The sequence below is a fragment of the Ascidia mentula genome, chromosome 8 (genome assembly GCF_947561715.1).
Source record: "Ascidia mentula chromosome 8, kaAscMent1.1, whole genome shotgun sequence".
Classification (NCBI taxonomy): Eukaryota; Metazoa; Chordata; class Ascidiacea; order Phlebobranchia; family Ascidiidae; genus Ascidia; species Ascidia mentula.
Window position 1 is genome coordinate 14,824,888 of NC_138573.1, and position 16,449 is coordinate 14,841,336.

The window sequence follows — 16,449 nt, forward strand, 5'->3', positions numbered from 1 at the left end:
CAGTTAAAAGTAATGCAACCTTCAATCATATTCTGCAAACATTGTCGCGCGCTTTAATATCGTTTTGTGGTTGGGAGCAGCAAACACCACAGACTTGCTAACGTAGACTGCAGCGTCGAGACTGTCGGGGTCCGGTTTATAAAGTCTCGATAACCGGCCGCGTCACGATCCGAGGCACGTCATGCCAAAAGTACACATTATACGCTACAAGTGATTCCGTCATCCACTGCCCGACGGGGGTGGGCGCCCTCTCAAGGCCCTGTAATCTTTGCAGCCAGCGCATCGCCACACTTCACGAACAAAAGCCTCGAAACACATCAAAAAGCTGCAAGAAGCTGTTGAAGTGCTAAGGCTGGGGACAATAGTCGGCAATTGTGATGTCATTATACCGGTCTCATTCGCGTCAACTGACAGACTTTTCTCGGGTTTCACAGGGTGCTTGGTGCGACACTTCAAGACACGGTCTAGTGGTTCTGCTTTTTGAACGCCCTGTGCGTCGCCCTTTCTTCCACCAGTGAAGTGTTTGCGTTTCCGCGTGACCTGAAAAGCGAACACCCGATCGCAAAATTTGTTTGCAAGGTTAGGTAACGTTGAACTTATGCTGATTTGCATGGCACTAGCGAAACGCACTGGTAATTCCCTGGAGCAAGTTGCAATACCGAAATAGTCCAACAGCCCTATGTTTGCGTAATGTATAACCCGATTAAAGTGCACAGCACAATTCTCATTCATACATTCAAGGGCTGATGCTGTTTAAAATCGATGGAATGATTTGGGGTAACACACAGATTTTGGCATGGGTGTAGGTTCACTTGAAAGGATTGTTTACCCACACAATTCCATGTCTCTGCACCAAAAGTTATGCAATAAACTACAAAAATTCGTAGTGTGGTTGGACCAAGCGCGATGACGTTTGTATCTTAAGTAACTAGCCTTCATGTAAGGATTTCCATAAGTAACAGCTCCGATAAGTGGGAGAGAAAATTTACACGAAAATTTAAAGTGATCGCTTCCAATGGGATTCTGCCTCGGGGCGTAGAATGAAAGGAGTTAATCTCGCCCACTAAATTGCCCTCGATCAAAACCACTTTCATAACAGCCTTGAAAGTGACTTGTTGCAAAACAAAGCCAAATGCTTACCAACTACGTCATAATACCCTGTCCGCAAGACTACGTTGAATATTGCATGAGCCCGGGGCATGTGGTGTTCTTAATTCCTGCCAATCGATACGAAGCAAGGCCGTTTCCCTGACGCTGCATCGATCTGAGCGACCCAATTTACAAGTTCCACAATAGGAATGGCCGCAGAAGCGACTGGTGTACGATGTTGACCGAGAGTTATGCAGTACTGCTCAAGCTGAATGCGATGTACTGGGTGCTGTATGTGCCGTCTTATACGTCATTTTTCAGAAATTATTAGTATGTTTACCTACACTATGTCACCAGCTGACGACGCCTCATAGACCAGGTTGTCGGGATCTTGTTTTCGCTTACATGCGATAGGTCGTAAGCTACGTTGCCAAGTGACTGTGTCATGCAGCCTTACTACTAGTGCAATTTCTACAGGATCCTAGGACTTTGTTGTAACATAACGGACTGCTAAACAGCTTCCTAAACTGCTGGATTCCAACTGGATTGAAGAGATTGCTTTTGATATAAACTTCAAGTAAGTGAACGTTTTTGTTACTGCTGTCACTGTACAAACTAAAGTGCCAACACAGCACGTTATCTTGCACCCTGTAGCGCTGCCACGGGTGACCGTTTTATTGCCCCGAGATGTGTTGGTTATTGCGGTGGCCGGACACCACTGGTTATTGTCAAACGTGTTGGTCACACGTGTCTGCACGTCGGTTTTGCTTCTTATCTGATCTTACTGACCGAAAAGGACATGACTCACTTGAGATTATTTGCAATCTGTCGCGACTGAGATTCGAACCGCCTCCGTTTTAACGGATTACCTCACCTGGTTGAAACACTAACTGTGGAGGTCGAACGAAACTGACATAACGTTACAGCGGTTGAGTTTCTGAGTGTGTACAACATTACACGTCTGACGTTAGACCGAGAAAATGACACCTGCATCTTGAAACGTCTTGTCTAATGAACTGTAAAATGCCATCTAGCTAAACGAAACGGAAGCACGACCTACTAAAAATGATGTTTGAACTCGACGACTGCGTGTTTTCCATACGTTTTAACAAATAAGACCTGCTTCGTAGTGTCAAACAAAGGGCGCATTCTATTACGGAGAAACACTATACAAATCGAACGTTTAACGTCACTGTAGATGAATTGGCGCACGAACTGTTCAACAAGGCGCTTGCGTGTTTCTTGAACGTTGCAATGCGTCGTGATTTGCACTGACCCGAGTCCTTAATTAGCCCTGTTTATTAGTCTTAGTTCGACGTAAAAACAACTACAATTAGCGGAGTTAAAAACCACCGCACCCAACTTGTTGTTCGTCGCAAAACTCGCAATTTATGGGTAGCACACGCTTCTTACACATGAATTGAAGTGCCGAAAAGGTGCGGCCGACGTGTGAAAAGCGGCACACTCGAGTTGATAATAACCGCCTGCAGGTGCTAAGAAGTAGACTTGAAACAAGGCCAAAAGTAAGGCGAGGAAAGTTGGTTTGCTTGAAGTTGGGTCAACGCGCGCACGCGGGGCCACCAGCTTGCGTCCAACACCGATTCTGGGAATGTATTCGTAGCACCGGAAATCAACACTACACTCTCATATCCTGTATTGTGACCGTTCCCCTGCCGAGGCACAAATAATGATGGCAATTTTCTCGCGTCTATTTCAAATTGACTCGCGAGCAATACAAAGTGGGAGATTTGTGATGAAAATAGCCCGTTGCGCATGAGGCAAAAAGCCCGATTCGACGTTCGTGAGCTTGGTAATCACATATCGCTTGCATTATGTCATGCAGTTCGTTGATGGGCGCCGCCTTCGACCACGGTCTGGTAGCGGCGTTTTTTTTGGTAAATAAGTGCTTACATGCGATGAAGTCAGATTAAGAGCCACGCGTGGGCGATGAGACCGGGTAACCTAACGAACGGCACTCGGTCGCGAAGGATTACTTGTCGTTATAAGCGGAAATTTAACTCGCGAAGCATGCTTTGATCCAACGCTATTCCAGTTTGGGTTATAAGTGAGAGATTTTGTAAATCCGGGTTAATTAATTTTCGTTGTTGTAAGTAAGCGTGCACATTTGGAAACAGAGGTGATTCCAAACCACACTTCAAAACAAATTATTGCAAAGTTACACTTGTATTGAAACTAGGTATACGCAGATCGAAAACATCCACTTAAATCCACGAAACTTTCATTGGATTTCTGCTGCGGAGAGCACTTTTGGTGATGACAAAAATAAAACACACCGAAAGGGTCACAGCGTTTCCTTTTACAATTATTAAAGCGATCTTCTTGGTATATGACCACACTGAACATCGATTCATGCATTCATTTGTTACGTCATTAAAAAAATTGCAGATACCCAATGTCCTCTGATGAACCCCAAATTGCGAAGTTACGAAAATTCCCGTTTATAAATACATCTTAAATACTGGTGAAACTGATGACTTGGCGACAGTGTTAATGTCACGTTTTGGATGAGTTAAAGTCAAAACAACAGCCGGAAAAACGAGATCTTCTTCGAAACAACATTCTGCACTTGTTATTTTCGCAATACTCAGTGACGTGGGTTGCATAAAAAAAGAAAAAACGCAAAAAGAGGGCTTAAAATTTTGGGAATAAACGTCAATGAAGAAACCTATTCAATGTAAATGAACGACACAAAATCAACATGGAAGCTGCGGCCAACCACATCCAGAGAAATAACGAAGTCCTTCCACTTAGGATAAAACCGCACTACGCACTTAATTACCTCCCTGTCAATTGGTATAATTATATCCCATTTTAATGAGGCCCTTTACACATACGAGTGCTGGTGGTTTGTTGTGGGATTTTACACGTCCTTTAACGTGGGGATTGGAAAGCTTATCTGTTTTTGATTACCACTGAAAGTCTGAAACATCCATCCAACAACTAAAACCAGCATACTATTTTCTGCTGAATACAATGAATATAACCCTCTATTTTGTACGAAAACAAGCGATTGTTAATAACTTGTTCAATGTGAATAAAGGCGTTTAGAATATACAAAACTTTTTCGTTAGAATTTTGCGAAATTACAAGTGCGTTTTATACGTTGTTCACAGAACTGACAATTGCACCTACTCGAGCAACCAATATGTGCCTATATAATGGCATGTGATCGCCTTCGTCGTGTTTGCCGGTGTCACTCGCACAACTGCACGTGTTCTGGTATGATTACACTTGGAACAAGAAATCCCGCGGACGCCACGAAAGATGAAGCGGAAAGTACTGTTGATGTTGTTCCGTTAACGTGAGTTTGGATTACCAATAAATTAATTGAACCTCGTTAACTTTTTGCTATAGGAGACTACGGTACATCGCCTTTTTCCTTGTGTTTTTTCTATGTTTTCGGATATTAGGATTTAAAGCGGGTGTAAAAATTATACCCTGTGACAATGAATCTCCTTAAGGGTCGTTTATTTAATCACGGTAGTTAAATCTCATTTGATGAATAATCATTAACAAAAATCACCGTTGTGACCTTTGCTATTGAAATTCACCAAACAAAGTCCTAAAAGTGTACTCAAAAGGCTTTTAAGACATCAAATTGAAATGCATCTGGTTTAGATTTTGTCAATAGCGAACTCATTAAGAAAGGCCCTTATCAAGCGGAACTTTCGCTGTAAAACCACACACGGTCCAAAAAGAATATTCTACTGATTCGTAACCATCATCATTTCCATAGGGTGCAATTTTTGAGAAATAATATTGTCAAGATTTTCATATCAATGGATCGACTTGGGAGAAATGAGTGGCACCCGACAGTGGCGAATAAGTCATTATGGCACCCCGCGGCTGTAACCCACGTAAACACAGGGAATAACCCTAAAATTACAGTGACTCATATAAGTTCATTACGTCAAACCGCGAAGGGATGAATTTCTTGAAATTCGGCGGGATATTAGCCATGATATTAAACCCGACGTTAATTCGAGCTACCGTTTTATTTTTATTTTGGAAGCCTGGCAGCTGAAGAACTTCCCACTATTTGGCACATTAGTTGTATGGTAATTAACAAATTGTCAATTCTTGTTTCGCGTTGGACTTGTTTGCATAAGCTTTAATTATAAATGATTCGGAAAAATAACGATTAGCCATGAGATGTGGTATTGTGAAAACCCTCAAACATATTTATTGCGATTGACGGACAGCCTGTTGCCAGCAGCTGCCCTGGCACCCCTATTTCGTATGTATTGATCAACCAAATCGATGTGCCTACGCACAAAGCTGCAAAAATAGAACTGTTCTTTAATCAGCGTTCGCATTTCACACGTAGAAAACCAAAGCATTCATTGTTTGCCAAACTTCTATTCCATTCGTCTTCCATTCCATAATTGTGCGATGTATTGTGACGTAACAAAGCACACGTGCCGCATCGCTTCTTTAGTACTAAAACTTTTGTTTTTGAAAAGATTAATATATTAAACACTGTGACATTTAACGGCACAACAACGTATAAAATTACAAAATTCGGAAACTTACAAATATTTTGCACCGCCTTTTTTATTATGATAGATTGTGCCTAAAGAAATCAGACCATCAACTGCAAAACCGCGAAAATAACTTAGCACTCCTTGCTTGGCAATTACCAACACTGTCTATTTTACAGTGACATTAGCGACGCTAAAGCACAGAATCAAGACAGCCCCAAGCGCGTTTCTAGAGATGCCGGGGTTGCGAAAGTGAAATTTAAACAGGATGTACCAAAAAACAAGCAACGGGTTTCCCAGCAAAATGATGAGACGAAACGAAACTTTAAAGCTCCTGCCAACCAAACTAACTCGGAAAGACCCAAGGTGAGCGTAAATGTAGGTTACTGTGACCTGGTGCTGTGAAGCTTGAGATTTTAAGCAGCCCTAAAAAATTTTTACCCTTTCAAGTTCATGGTTTTTAACAGACTTCTTTCGGAAGACTACAACATTAGTTGGGTCGACTAAAAACACCCCATATGTCAGAACCGCTTGCATGTTATGCACTTAAATTCTAGTTATCAAAGCTTTAAAATGTCACAACAAACACAGCAACAACGAAATAAGTTACTGCGGTAATTGTTTGCATTTTATTCAGTTTAAAAAAAAACAGCTTTTGTTGCTTTAAACATAGTTTTTTATGTAACCTAGGGGCGTTCAGCCCAATTTTAATTCATCTTAAGGGCGAGCGTCAAAGGTCACGAGTTTATTGGCAGTAAAAGTTGCATGTTTTATGCTAAGTACAGTTACATATACATCGCAACAACACGAATTGTCATATTTGGTGTCGATGGGATTTTGTATGGTGGAGCAGAAGGACTATGGTAATGTATGTTGAATTAATCGATTTTCCCATTCCCTCGTCATTGGCTCGTTCTATTTGTGGACGATCAGGAGGCATATTCGCAAATGACTCGTAAATTGCGCCAAGTCTGCCTATTTAGGGAGTGTCGTTATGTTCCTTATCGGGTGGACGCCTATTGAACTGTGAGAAAGTGGGAATACAATTTACATGCAGACGAGAAAGGCACCACGTGTCTGAATGGTCACGTTGGTGAATGCCTGGCGTTGTGGGAACAATTGCGTTTGTTGTATATTTTTGCGATCCAATTATTCAGGAGGCTGTGCGATTGGCGTGACTCGATGTCGCTGTGTAGTCTGGCGAGAATATACGTCCACGCAAATAAACTGTTCGTGATTCCAGGGAGATTTTATTACAGTTCGTTATTACAAAAAAATTCGCGGAATTTTGGCGCCCGCGATACTGCGAAAACTATTGGCCCCGTGGTCCCCTGTCTGACCCGCCGACGCTTACACGGTTTCGTGCATGATACGCACATTTTTGTATTGTAAAAGAATTTTAAACTGGCATTTTTTTGTCTTTTCTCCTTTGTAATGGTACACACCCATAACATCGAAACCAAAAAGAAAATGAACTTTTTTGAGGAAATTACGTTGTGAAAACTAGAACACAGTAAATTTACATCAGAAATACACTGACTTGGTTAAAAGTAATTGGATCGACACGGACAAATATTAGTTCATAAACTATTTCTGTAATTTTAACCGCCCATACAATGAGACAAATTCAAAAGTTCAGCAGCTTATTATTCGCGTGCCAACCCAAACAGTTCGTGTTAAATTTATTGTCCAACTTAAAAATTGGAAATCACTACAAATTGCGCGTTTTTTCCCTCAGGGTGGAGGTAGCCGCGTCACTTTTCTAGAAAATCCGACCCTTCACGTCCTCCAGCCCCACTCCCACAAACGCCACTTCCCCCACCACCTCCTGGATCACTTCTCCTCCAGCGATATGCTCCGAAGGAACGAGAAAAAAAACCCGCAACGCCAAAAGTGGCAGGAATTGACGCCCGTTTCCACTTCGTGCGAATACAAGGTGGGTTGATGACGTAACAGTTCTTGTTATTCCTGTAGTTGGTGGTTAAGTGATTGTTGTAAAGTGATGATTAAGCAAAAAGTTTTTGGGTATTCTTGTTTGGTAGTTTGGCCTAATTAAATGTTGTTTGTAAATTTAACTAAAACCATTTTGCCCTGTGAATTTGGCTCTGTTAAACCTTTTCGTATTTTGAAAACGCAGTATTTAACCATAAAACATTGACTTTAGAACCTCGGTTAATTTGTAATTCCGATATGGGAAAAGTACATTTTTACACGAACATGCATCACCGCTTTTGTGGTCTTTTCGTTATCAAGTCCATCTATTTACCGAAATATGGATCTAAAGAATTTCCTAAATCCTGTGCCTGACTTATCAGAATCTAAACCGACAAAATGCCGACCCTTGTGTAAAACACGGTGGTCCGTATATAGACAGCAGACGGACATAAAGCCGTGTCTGTCTTCTTATCAGCTGGGTTGAGTTGTGACGAATATAACTTCCCCTTGCGGCAAAGCACCATCACTTACACTTGCCACAACTTACGTGAATCATAGAGACTAATTGACTTTTGCTGTCCCTTTCCATCCTCGAGTTGTTTACATGTGGAAAAAGGCGCAACCCCTGATGGTGATGAATGGGCAGAAAATAATGGATTGCAATGAAAACTTGTTTGTTGATCTCCCGTTTTGTCTCAATTGGTTTTGCGTAGTTTGAATAATGGTTTTACTTTATTTCTACGCGCGTTAAAACCTGTGCCTAGACCTTTCAAAAACAAAAGTTGTTTTAGTCAAAATGACTACAGCAGCAATACATTTTGGCCGATGCCAACGTATGAAGAAGACATGTTTGTACTGAATGTTTTACAAACAGTTGTATGGCCTATTTTGTTATGGTTGGCTATTATGTTAAATCAAACTCGTGGTTAATCGCTGTTTAAACCACCCACATGTTTTATGATCCAAAATACGACGAAAGCGACGATAAGTGTACCGAATGCGCCTTTATGCGTGTTTCAATGTGCTTATATTGTAAGAAAAGGCTTGCTGTAATGTTGAAAACACAACACAGTTTTTACAGTTTCTTAACAATTGCCTAAACTGTTCAATCTTTGTTTCTCAGATGTTTTTGTTTTTGTACTGTTCTCAATGCTAAAGGAGAGCAGCGCAAAACGATCGTTAAATCTGTATTAATTTTAACAGGACAGCAATTTTCTGTCGGAAGGTCCTTCCAGTCAACTCATCATGGTGAAGCAGCAACTTGAACCATCGTTGTCCATGAGCGACGGTGAGATGATCCCGTCATCAAAAACCCACCCCCCACTGAAAGCAACGGTGTGGCGTCGAACCCCGGTCCTTTACGGCGACAAAAAAACCCAAGCCAACACCAAACATTTTTACAATTTTAAGTACGAGACTGTGGATGGTCCGTACGACGGGAAATTCCCCCGAAAACGTGACGTAGGGCGTACGGAGCAATCCGGCAAGTCCAGGACGGGGCGTCACGGTAAATTCGTTCCGTACCTCGATAAGCCAGCGAGCAAGGGTAGTGTTGCTGAATTCGATGGACCTGTGCTGCTACGGAGTAGTGGCACGCAGAAAAATAAACTACGCCGAACCAAAAGCCTAAAATCGAACTCAGCCGGACCCGGAGCTTATTTGTATACCAGAGGTGTGCAGACGGATTTATCCAGCTTCGACCAACTTGGCATTCAGCACCGGGCATCGCAGACCGATCCTCGGAGGGCAAACGTTGATGATATTTTCCTATTCGACAAGTCGTCGGAAATTAGCGATTCCTCGGTATCCAGTTCGTCCTACGTGGATTCGTCGTTGGTGACAACACCGACTGAGGAATACGCGGATGACAAGTCTTCGTGTTTCGAGGATTTGCCCAGCGGCGACCTCACTCCCAACTCGTATTTCAGGTTCCAGCTGCAGGCGAGAAGCAAGCACATCCACAACAAGCTCCGCCGCATGAGGGACCATTTGTCAACTCAACACAAGGTAAATTGTCTTTTTGTGGAGGTAAAGATTGCTTGCGGGCTCTATCGCGTGAAGTAAGGTGTCAAAAATAACAGTGAATGTGGATGAACGTGTATCAGGTGTTTATGGGGTATCCTATACCGAAACAACAGCAGTATAACTACAAAACTAAATACGATTGTTCAAGGAAATTAACAACGTAGTAAATTTGTCAGGATATATAAGTAAATGTTGATGTAAACATTTAAAGCAGTCAACGTGGCAACGAACATACTTTTCCATTTTTTAAAATTACTATTTGACCGTATAACGTTGGCATTGTAACGACGCGATCCTTCACCAGAATTTGCATTTGTTTTTGTTTTCGACACACTGGTTACGCAATCACAAATTTCAACCGAAATTTCCATTTCAAAGTCGCGAATAGATGTCACCAATGCTGCGGTCACCCTGCTCAACGAACTGGAGCAAGTTGTGTTCGAGGCGTACGAACTTTACGACGACTTCGAATGCGACGTGAACAGAGATGCAGACAAACTCCAAGAGTTGAGGAGGGAACTTCAGGCCACAAAAAGAACGTGTAGAATATTGGAATATGAACTAATGAGGTAACCAATGTGGGGTTTTGTCATAATGTGGTTGCTGGGTTATGTACATATTCAAATGTGGTTGTGGTGTTTTCGACAAATGACCACATTATGCTATATTGTGTAAAAAGGTATACACAAATTTACGTTTACTGTAATTATGTCTGGTCTAATGATGATACGAATAACGTGGTTTGACATGGTAAGATGATATGGCTTAATTTAAATGACCTTAAATTATGTTCGTTGTATGAAGTAATTTGCTGTTTGTGGTTACGTCAGTTCAATAAAACAAGACAACTTGCGTTGGTCCAAAGGTTAAAGTTAAATGACAGTGACGTGAATTGCGTAATGTTTGGGCGGTGGTCACTGAACTTACGTACGGTTTTGTTGTCAATTTCCTCTATTGAAAATTCCACAGCACGTATAAATGTAATATTTGATGTTTAACGACTGAATTGAATTGAAACCACACATAAAGGCGGTTTATGACTTTGTTTAAATACGTGCGTACTCCACCCTTTCAGACACCTTGCGCAATTCGCTGAAATGCCACGCACATGATTGTATCAGTTAAATGTATGCGTGGTATTAGTCCCTTGTTTAAACATAAAAGTGATTTAATCCCTTTAATATCTGATGGAGAAAACGCCTGTGCGTTTCTTGTTAACTGATATTTACCGACCAGCACGTATTATGGAGGTTTTTGACCAAACGAAAGCTAACATGGTTTTGTCACCAACACTTGACTGATTTCACAAGTGTTTAAAATGTTAAAAAAGATTTGTAAGCTACCAAATACCAAACAAGGAAATTCTTGACATATGACGAGTATGCTATGTACCTCACATAACGCCCAGCTATCCCAAATTAACATTACATTTATCAACAGAATAAATATTTCGATTGCGTGGGGGCGCATGTATTAGTAGATATCAAAGACGGTCGCAAATACCCTAAGGGTCTCTTCGCAGCATTTACCTGCGTTAAAAGAGTCCAAATAAATAAGATGTGGTTTAATCACAACACTCATTTTGAACTTGAAACAGAACGGATGCAAACGCGGAAGATGCGGAAAGAATCAACGAACTCGAAGAAGAAACGAAACTATGTCGTCACGTGGCCGTTTCGCTTCACTGGGAACTACAGGCAGCCGACGAGAAACTACAAAAGGTAAAATACGGTGAAATGGTTGTAAAATCGTGTTTAATTAATGCAGTGGTTCTCAGACTTCTAATACGCGTGCGATGCACTTGCACAAATTATGAATCTATCAGAACGATTTGTTGCTATGTTTACAATATTTAAATGTGGAAGCCAGGACTAACTTGTTATTTGTCTGCAGTTTCCCTAATTTTAGTTTTCTTTGTTTAAATTGTTACGCGGAGGTTCTAAAAATTCGAACGACGCTTTATGTGTTGCAGGTCGAAATTAGGAACACGGATCTACATGAACGACTTGTGAGCGCCGAGGTGGAAAAAAGTATTTACGAAAAAGAGGCAATGAGTTTACGAAACATGGTAAGGAAGATTACGTACACACGACCCTTCTCAACTGATACTCTTTCTTACAAGCCGAATACAAAAAACTGAAAGATCTTCGTTTATAATAAATCGGAAAGAATTGCAAAGAAAAATGTTGCTTTCCAGGTCGACCAAATGAGTCTTCACGCATCGTCGGTGCCCACCGAACCGGAACCGACATTTGGCAACAGGGAAACGATCCCGGAGCTGCAACGGCAAGTTCGCTTCTACGATGAAGAACGAAGAGCGGTTCTATCCCGTCTCGTGGAAGTCGAAAAAGAGAGGGTAAAGTTTTCACCACTTTCTTTAGATAGGAATAAATATGGGGATGGACAAAGCATGCCACAAATCCCGTTAATTTCCCGGCAGAAACGTTCATTTCCCAACTAAAATCTGTCAGTCTTGGCATACTTGAAACTTCTGAACGTTTCAAATTATTGACTTCCTTCCGGAATAAATTGGTGTCGCTGGAAGTAATGACAATGCTCAGTATAGAGGGATAGATTCTGGCAAAGCTAGGGAACCAGTCATATGCACAGTATTACTCTTTTTAATATTGCCCTTTAGGCATTTAATTTACTAATCCGCGCACTCTGAGTGGTGCGACCGTTGGTTTATGTGACGCAATATGGATTGTACGGAGAATTCTGTAGAATATTGCAAGGGATACAGGAATAAGCTGAAGTTGATACTTTTCGGTTGATCGATTGTTTGGCAATGCATGCTTGAACTTTAAACACTTGTGCAACCAAGAGTAAAATTAAAAATCGGATTATTGGAATCATCATCCAAAAGTTTATGTTTATGTTGCTAAGCGTTTGACCAACTACTGCGATTCACATGGTTGCTATCGATTCCCACCTATATTTATGCTTGAAACAATTTTTGGAGAAACGAATTTAATACAAGTTAGCACTTTCTGTGCAGTTAGATAAGTTGTCTATTATTCCTTCAACAACAGGCAGAATTCTGTGATTAAACATCCCAATTCTTGGTATCTGATTTTTTAAGTTACGTACTTCCTTGAAATCAAGAAATGCAATTGCGCATTGCAACAAATTGGCATGTGTTCTGGGCAAGGAGAAACAACTCCTACTTCCGTTTTCACAAACTAACATCACATTTACCCTAAATGGTCAACACCAACTTGTAACGTATTACCGGAATTGTTCTGTCACAAGACTTTGCCGTCGCGTACACTTCCATAACCAGTGATGCAACGAGCTTTCAATATTGACCTTATGACGCAAAACGTTTGCTTTCTACGGCTAAAGGGCTTGGGTGAAATCGTGTCGTGCGCTCACAAAAAATACCGTCGAATTTACGACTTAACTGGTGGGGTTGTTTGCTTGTGGTTGACAGGTCACGGGGTAAATATGATTCATGGCTTTAACTATTAAGATCGCAGGGATAGGAATTTTCGTTTAACAATCTTTTTGGGGTTATCAACCTTTTTATATTCCACGCACGCATGACCGCGGTATGGAATTTTGGCTAGTTAAATTTCCGAATTGAGAAAGTGTTCCTGCTTACGCGTGTTTCAGATAAAAGTTCAACGTCATATGGTTTACGACTTTGGTATAGCGATAACCTACATTCTTATGCAAAACACAACACGTGATAAGGTCCAGGGGTATGTTTTATTGCAAAACAAAATACTAATTATATAACTTAAACCAAACGAATGTTATCCATCTTGTGGTACAGATGTTTAGTTCCCTTCGCTGTTTTTATCAACCAAAGGAATGAATAATCATTCTTTGCTGCTAGATTGATTCCTATAATTTGGCGTAATGTTTTAAAGGAAGCATCGTTGTTGTCCAAGATTTGATACCAAACTACTATGAGATATTTTTTTTTTTTTTAATTTTGAAAGTGTTCTAGGCATTTGTGTAATTACAATTTTGCAACCATACGCATGCTGGTGCGGTTAAAATAGGTCCACAGTACAATTTAATACTAAGTAATGTTCACATATTAACACAACATCTAGATTCAATTTCCAATTAAATGATTTTCCAGGACTCCATACAAGAGACGAACGACAATTATCGTCGCATTTATGGTGAAATTCTCCTCCCGCTCCGCTCCCTGGAGAGCGAGGAATGGCGAACCAAGGATCTGAAAATCCGCATCCGGATGGCGGAGGATCAGGCGGGAGTCCTCGGACGCAGGGTGATGCAGCTCGAGATTGACAACGGGACCTTGATGAAGCAAGTGGAGGACTGGGTAAGTTGGAAGTGTTTGTTATGGTTTGATTCGTGTTTGTAGAATATTTTGTGAAGACTATAGCTTAGATCTCCAACCTCCTGTAGTTTGCAAAAGGGGCAATCATACTCTTACACAATATATCCCCAATGGTTCTGGAACCTCTTAAGTTTCAATATCCCGTGTTTTTAACATCATTAAATCTATATGGTATGGTTAACATTACACGATATGGGATTTTTCACTTTGAAACTTTGTTATTGAAACGCGTATGAATCATATACACCGCGGGGTGAACGCAGTAATGTTACATGCAATGCCAAGATTGGCAGGATCGCCCCACTGCGCAGGTCCTTACTTGGCGATAACAGCTATCGTATCGAGATCCAGCTAGTCTGCAATGCCTGGGGTGCGAAGCTTGTGAACCTTTTGTCCCCGGGGTGAAATTAGAAAAAAAAAATTTGCGATTATATTGACCTACATGAACACGGTATGAAATTTGTGTTATCAGGAATCAACGAATGCCGAACAATCCCGAAAAGCGACGACGAGCGACGTCCAGTTCCTCGAGGACGAAGTGGAAGCACTTCGACTCGCACTGCAGGAAGTCGAACAGGAAAACCTCGTTCTGAGAGGTTAGCTCTTATTTCACTTAATATTTTCAATATATTTCAGTTTAATTATCACGACTTTATCGTTGTTCTTTGGTGTAGATCAAATAAGTCAAATGAACCGCATGGCAAAGGAAAGAGAGAAGATGCTTTTGTTGGATGTAAGTATTCAAGTACATTTTCTGTGGTGACAACAGTGAAGCTGATTCGTGACTGTTTTTAAGAACGGTGACTGAAAAAAATATAATGTTGGGTTGCAACATGTTACGTTGGCATCTTGCTTTCGTATATTCAAACCTACCGCATTTGGTATAAAATTGACGACTGTCACGTAGTGGCTAATATTTGCTTGATCACAACCAAGCTTAACTAATTAATATAGAGCTTTAACTAACGCTGATAATATAAAAAACGCTGAGCTAAGATATAGAAAACTCAAAACTTATTTCGTTATCTGCAGTAGGTTGTCTTTTGACCATGGTGGGAATCTAAAAAAACATTAGTTTTTATCTTTGCCTCCACCTAGCGGCGCTTGTGATTGTAAAAAAAAAACGCGCGCTCGATCGTAACATCAGTTTCAAAACATAACAACATTTCGTAGACACCCAAAATCGAGGAAAAAGTCATACCATTGTCCCCGCTGCTGGAGAAAGCCATGATGACACCGACCGATGCAGAACAACCGTGGAGTTTACCCGATCACAAATCGATCAACGTGAACAGGTCTGACAGTGAAATGACCTTGTCGGCGATGAATGTTAGCGACTTGGACAAGTTCTCTATGCGCGTCATGACCCACGTGAGAACGGCCATTGACGCCGAGACGCAGACGATTGAAAACATGCAGGTAATGCGCAGATCTGTGTCTTGTGTCTGTCGGTGTTGTTGCACATATGTTTTACACTGTAACTGTCTGGGCGGATGTAGTTAACGTTAACAGACAACTATTACTTGAAACAAATCCCCTAAAAGAGAAAAAAACAGACGGTTTACTTCAGAAATCTCGTTTTTCAGAATTCAAATTTTGCCTCTTTAACCCTTAATTTAAATGCCATGTCGTGGTACGACGGCGCTTGAAATCAAATAAAAAACCTTCGGGGCTGTTTTTGAACCAGGACATAGCAACGCGACACTTGCACGCCTTTTTTGCGCCGAATTACGCGTCCGAAGACGACCTAAAGTTGACTGGGCCGTACTAAAGCAGGTTTCCGAAGTGATCCAACGAATCCTCGGCGGCCACGACATCCGTAAACCGCAGGGAATATCCCGGGAGCTGATCAACGTCCTGGCGCGCTCCAAGGAAGCCGACGTTGAACACGTGGTAGAGCAGCTTCACAACTTGGCCATCGCAACCCGCAGCTTATTGGGCGACAGCGAGGTAACGGATATATGTAGAGTGGTGTCGGAGGATAAGGCTACGCAGAAATCCGAGGGGGTTTTGGTCCATTACCGCGCGGCGGCGATAGAAGAGAAGGAACGGCCGGTGCCGAAGGTCGAGGTGATTACTGTGGAGAAGGAACCGACTGTGCGATATTTAAGTGTAAGTTTTTTGGTGAATTGGGTTTGGGAGGTTTGCTTATTTAAGGTTTGTGATCGGTTAAAGGGTGTAGGCTCGTGTTTTCGTCGATTATTTGCAAATACTGAAAAAAAATTAACATAATATTGCGATAATTGAAGGACCCACACCGCTTTTAGAAAGCAATAGTGGAATACAACGTATTGTGATAAGGCAAGGAATAATATTATCATTTGCTTACACCTGTGGTAAACTGAGAGGTGACGTTAACAGTTTCCCACTCCATAACAACATGAGATCTCCTGATTTAGTTCCTTTCCCCTAACTGAACGTCCAGTTTGCCTAAAACTACTTTGTTTTTCAGACTTTTCAATTCCTGGTGCTCGCCCTTATTTCCTACGTCACCGCCACGTCACTTCCTCTGCCGACATTGTTTAAGTTGGTCGTTCTGGCGGCGTTGTTTTTCATTTTTTAGCCTTTTTTATCCCCGCG

The 16,449-nt window shown here is 41.4% G+C and overlaps 1 protein-coding gene across 2 annotated transcripts; it reads left to right on the plus strand.

Moving 5' to 3' along the window:
• Positions 1-1,570: 1,570 nt before the first annotated feature.
• LOC145910179 (uncharacterized) lies at positions 1,571-16,441 on the plus strand. Of its 2 annotated transcripts, none has more exons than XM_082997206.1 (15): positions 1,571-1,666; positions 4,224-4,411; positions 5,771-5,957; positions 7,330-7,527; positions 8,730-9,533; positions 9,930-10,120; positions 11,149-11,272; positions 11,524-11,619; positions 11,749-11,907; positions 13,645-13,851; positions 14,342-14,465; positions 14,544-14,602; positions 15,043-15,288; positions 15,643-15,981; positions 16,322-16,441. In XM_082997206.1, the coding sequence occupies exons 2-15, from the start codon at positions 4,269-4,271 to the stop codon at positions 16,430-16,432; spliced, it is 2,988 nt and encodes a 995-aa protein (XP_082853332.1). In that variant the 5' UTR covers positions 1,571-1,666; positions 4,224-4,268; the 3' UTR covers positions 16,433-16,441. The 2 variants fall into 2 exon arrangements, with proteins under 2 accessions (XP_082853332.1, XP_082853333.1); XM_082997207.1 differs by having other exon boundaries at positions 15,646-15,981.
• The last annotated feature ends 8 nt before the right edge of the window (positions 16,442-16,449 follow it).

Excerpts from the sequence above, each read along its gene's own strand:
- LOC145910179 (XM_082997206.1), top strand. The coding sequence starts at position 4,269 with ATGGCATGTGATCGCCTTCGTCGTGTTTGCCGGTGTCACTCGCACAAC. Across the intron at positions 5,958-7,329 it reads CTAACTCGGAAAGACCCAAG|GGTGGAGGTAGCCGCGTCAC; the intron begins GTGAGCGTAAAT and ends TTTTTCCCTCAG. Across the intron at positions 11,273-11,523 it reads CCGACGAGAAACTACAAAAG|GTCGAAATTAGGAACACGGA; the intron begins GTAAAATACGGT and ends TATGTGTTGCAG.